At 37.5% G+C, this 5,000-nt stretch overlaps 1 protein-coding gene across 1 annotated transcript in view; it reads left to right on the forward strand.

The window, feature by feature from the left end:
* LOC138058239 (ATP-dependent RNA helicase DHX8-like) overlaps positions 1 to 5,000 on the forward strand; it is a 166,650-nt gene that overhangs the window by 52,274 nt on the left and 109,376 nt on the right. The window contains exons 5-6 of the mRNA XM_068904148.1: positions 2,836 to 2,880; positions 4,569 to 4,618. Coding sequence (XP_068760249.1) covers positions 2,836 to 2,880; positions 4,569 to 4,618 — 95 coding nt within the window. The remainder of the gene's footprint in view (positions 1 to 2,835; positions 2,881 to 4,568; positions 4,619 to 5,000) is intronic.

A 5,000-nucleotide genomic window follows, 5' to 3' on the forward strand; every position in this document is an offset into this window, starting at 1 on the left:
TTGACATCATTGTAATGAATACGAGATGATCAGACATCTTCATAATTCCATCATGCTGGTATAAATATCACAAGAAATTTCGAGTGTAGAAGTAAATCTTACTGAGCTATGAAGCCACTGACATTGGGAGCTGGTCATTTGTGGGTTATATGAAATGGATCATATATGAACTGCGGATATGAAGTCAATTTTTCAATTTTTGCAATTGCATAAAGAAGCCTGAAAAATTTAGGACTTCAACGAGGTTTGAACCTGTGATCTCGCAATACCGGTGCGAGGATCATAGCTTCACTTGATCTTTCGTTCTATTGACGCTATTACGATAATATATTTTCAGGACATATACAATAAAAAAATTGCCATTGTTCGAGCTATCTTTATTGAGGTGAAAGCAGGGCCTAAATACAATTTGATTTATCTAAATAAAGAAATACAGTAAACACGCATTACACAAGTTCATGTACGCCAATGAAATGCAATTCTTTTAGGAAAAAAGGATCTTTTCAAGGAATGAAACGTGAATAATAATGTCTTGAATCACTTGATTTCACCTATAATTTTCTCATACCTTATGTTTCTACTTGCTTGCCAGACAAATGTTGTAGATTTTCGTAGCCGAACGCTGAATTTTGCCTTTGTGAAGTCAAAAACATTCATGGCGTCAGGTTGTGTTTCACCTTCCTTTTAAAGTAAGATTAACCTTGTCACGCTAGTTGTCCTTTAGGGTATACAAAACAATCCAATTGCTTGCATTCCCCTATAGGAACACATTTCGGACAGCACTTTGGGACACTCTCATGTCGAGTATTCTTGACATTCACAGTGGGAGTCACATAATCCTATGTCGAGTATACTCGACAACAACAGTGAAAGAGTTAATTAAGGGAGGCAATTGTACAGGGAAGACATGAAAAAAAAAAAAAGACTACCAGTAACTTTGGTTATGATTGTTTTTTGCCGCGTTAAGAGAGTAATGTTACCGATTGAATAACCTTTTTCCTAGTTGCAAATTCGTTAGTCCTTACTTGGTTATCCAAAGAAGCAAGCAAGACGTTCAGGCTGAAACATGTCAAAGTCAACGAAAAACACACTTCACCGGCGGCTATGAGATAAATTAAGAGGACTGGTTGGATCACAAGAATGTTCCTCTTAATGTGCCAAACTTAATCTTCAGAGGGAATTTATTATTTTTTCACGTGTGACCACATTGTCACATTTGCAGTGCTTATGTCTCTTTAAGCCGCATGTTATTTAGTACATAGATTTAGCCAAGCCTAAAAGCAGAGCTCACTGGTTATGTATAGGAAATCGTATGAACAATTACCGGTATACGCAATTATTGCTGCATTAGGCCAACACTACGACACAATCGAGTAAAGGTGAAAAAATTCATTCGAGTTAATACAGCTGTTAATTACAGCTTCATTTTTACAACTGATTTGACACAAAACCTCTGTACAAAACTATGAGCGCTTTTTAGTGTTGGCGGCTAGCAGGGTGGCCCAGAATAGGCAAATCTGCAAAAGTACTAAGGAAATATTGAAGAGTGAATTTAGGTCAAAGAATAAAACTGGCCAGTAAAAGTTTATACTTAACAGATAGCTTCATCACTCTACGCTCTTTATGCCAAGAATTGGCTCATTTGGGCCTGCTATATGGATAAAATATAAACTTGAATATTTAAACCATTTAATTCAAGAAGCCGTAAACGAACACATTTTCGGGGAAACCTCCCTTCATGTCACCTCGACATGCTCACAGTATATAGTAACTGTAAACTCAAAACTCGGCTGAAAGAAGGACAAGGAATCAAGCTACCTTTGGAAAAAATAATGTTGCTTTTTATTGAGATTCATTTGTGGGCGAAAAAAAAAACATTGCACAAAAAGTGGCCAAGAACTGGGCCCCATACTGTAGTCAGGTGAGAAAGCAGAGAGGCAATTCATGTCACACTGTACTTGAGCTTTTAAGGCGTGCAAATGCTATCACACATGATTTTTTAGCGCACAACCAAAAATTTAGTTGCATGTGTGACCATTTATGTGGTCGTTAACTTTGAGCTCTGTATACTCCTTGTGAATTTTAACTGAACGTTTTTCAGGTTCAACATTATTTCCGTATGCGCCAAGGGGTTTCCTTTTCAAACGAGCATGAGCAAGTCCCACACCATTTGTTTTGCTTACTACTTTGTAATAGTGCTTCCATCTCATCAATTCCAATGTACAACTGAGAATTTTTCATTCTTACATTACAATGTTCTTGACCTGCTCTAAAAGAAATATTTAAGCCAAAACCCATACCAAAGTATTTCTTAAAACTTCAGGATTATATGGTTCCCCAAATAACCATGCTTCCCAAAATATTTTTTTCCACTTTTGGAAATAATCTTAGCCGTTTTGAATTCTAGATCAACTCCTGTAGTAGCCCTTTGTTTCATTTGGTAATTGAATGCAGAATTCAAATTTCGGAAAGTACAGCTCTTTTTATGAACAAGTCAGGGTTAGTATATTTCTCTTACACTCAATCTGCAAGTACTGTATAGGCTTGCATACAGTAAATCATTTCATACAATGTCTTTCTAGGGTAATTCTTCTTGTCTTTCTTCCTGCACTTCATTATAAACTTTCCTAGAACATCATTGAGCTCCATATCAGACATACTTGACAGTGCCTCATCATACATGGGCTCCCCACTGAAGATAAGGCTCTTTTCTAATGCTAATCGTTGATACTCTAAGGACCTAGCACCATTTCCTCCAACCATTTTCAGCGGCCAAGCTTCTTTGAAATTCCACACATAATTATGTGCACTCATACACCAGTTTTGTTTCATTAGAGCCAGGAAGAGGATGAAAAAGTGGCCTCGTTTGCTCTTGGTGAGGTAAGAAATAAATGACCCTTTATCTTGCTCCTTCTGTAAAAGTCTACTGCATGCATGCCAATGGCACTTATGGGAGTCTAGTTGGGATCAATACAGAGGTGAAGATTAACAAGTGCAAATAAGCTCCTCTCCATTTCCATGTTACAAGAACAATAACATTTATGGTAAGCCTTGTAAGTCTAGCCTCAAAGGAGACTTCCATTTTATTTATTGAAGTTCTAGTCATTTTTGGCAAAAGCATTTTGTCATTATAATTAGTGAAGGCGACGGTGATGGTGAAATGTAAACCTTGGTAAATGAATGATGAAAGGTGATGGGGACTTGGGGATGCTGGGAAAAAAGATTGTGTGGTTGCTTTGCTGGAGACAAACCAATAACCTTTCAGTTACTAGTTTCGATGCCCTACCACTGAGTTATAGGAGATCAACAAGCTTGTACCACTTTATTGCTAGGACTGGAAATTGTCTAGTACATTCTCACAATTGTAGGAAAGGATACGGTGAAATTTGTTACCTCAGTGAATGAATTAGTAATCAGAAGGTCTTAGGTTTGAATCTGGATGCATGCAACTCTGAGTCGTCATAAAAATAAATAAGTACTTCGTTTTTTGCTTGTTTTGAGGTATACATTATTAAGCAGTTTTGAATATAACTAACAGGGCCAGAAAAGTTAAAAATTCAACTTGCCCATCAGACAAGCAAACTTCATGACCCACTTGTCCAATGCATCTACATCTTTTGGGAGTTAAAAATCTTGATACCTGCCATTTTTATTTAATTGAATGAGCTCGCCTTGGGGGCAAGTAGCTTGCCCAAGTAGGGCTTTCTCAAGCCCTGTAACACTTAAATGGAACAAGGGCTACGGATTGCCCATAATTATTCTGAAAGGTTTTCCAAGGAAAATGGTAAGCTGTATACAGTACCTTTACATGTTCAAAAAGTGGTGGAAGACGTTCTTGCACTGTAAGAACAAGCTTGCTGATGCAAGAACTGAAAATACCACGTTCTTGAAATTTATCCGCAAGAACATTCAAAAGCTGACAAAGCTAACTGCAAGAAGTTAGCAGGTTCCACGGCAAGAGTAGATGACTATACCCATCCCGGTGTCGCTTGTGTGACCCGTGGAGACCAGTAGTCAGATAAAGTATGATGGTTGTGAATGGAATATAAACAGATTGAGTTAATAAATGAAAGATAGAAGTGATCCTTGCACTTATCTGGACAATTGCCTCTTGTAGACGTGAGACCCTACATTCTAGCAATTCAGGTGGCTTCAAGGGGATGAAAACCCACGACCTCTGCAATTAATGCTGTTGCAAAGCTATATGAACTGACCTATGAAGCCATGATGTTTTTTGGTCCTCTTCCAATTACCCTGCTAGACCCAAGAATGTTGATTTTGTCTCTGGGAATCATTAAAGTTTCAGTTAAAAGATTCAGGTTTCATGCCTCTTCAATAGTACACTAGCTCAGTGTGTGATAGTGATGGGGGATCATTCCTTGAACCAATTGACCATTTTACAGTTCTACGCTCAGTTACCAGGCCTTTGAATAAGAGTGAGGCTTGAGTTGACCTTGTTTTGATACAAACCTCACTGCTTTTCTTATGTAATGGAACTCGTTAACATTACAGTAAGAAAAGCAGAGAGTTGAGATTGTTTTCATAATATACAATGTCTTTGCTTTTAGCTAGAAGCTCTAATGTCCAAGGCAAAGCATTCTTCATTGAAAGCTAGCAGGTAATAACTAGCAACAGAGTCTTAGCAGTTATTGATTTGGGAGTAAAATGCCTTTTGATTTGAATAGTTCGAAGTTTTCCTTTTTCAGTACCCCTATTACATGTGGGTTGTAACCCTCTTGTTGTTGTATTTGTGCATCAAAAAGTTGCTAATAATTTGTTGACAGCATGAGTATACAGTGTTACATTTGCATATATTTTCTTGACAATACAACTTTAGAATGGAATTTTAGCTGCTGTTTGCAAATCTATTAATCACAGAGGCAGGCCCTTTTTGTTATGTTTTCTTGTAAAATGGCAATGTTATCAAAGTGGTTTTCCATTACTGTTCTATCAGCAGTCTATCAGACCATGGCTATCCATTTCATAACATCTTTCCCTCT

The sequence above is a fragment of the Montipora capricornis genome, chromosome 1 (assembly GCF_036669925.1).
Source record: "Montipora capricornis isolate CH-2021 chromosome 1, ASM3666992v2, whole genome shotgun sequence".
NCBI classification, from domain to species: domain Eukaryota; kingdom Metazoa; phylum Cnidaria; class Anthozoa; order Scleractinia; family Acroporidae; genus Montipora; species Montipora capricornis.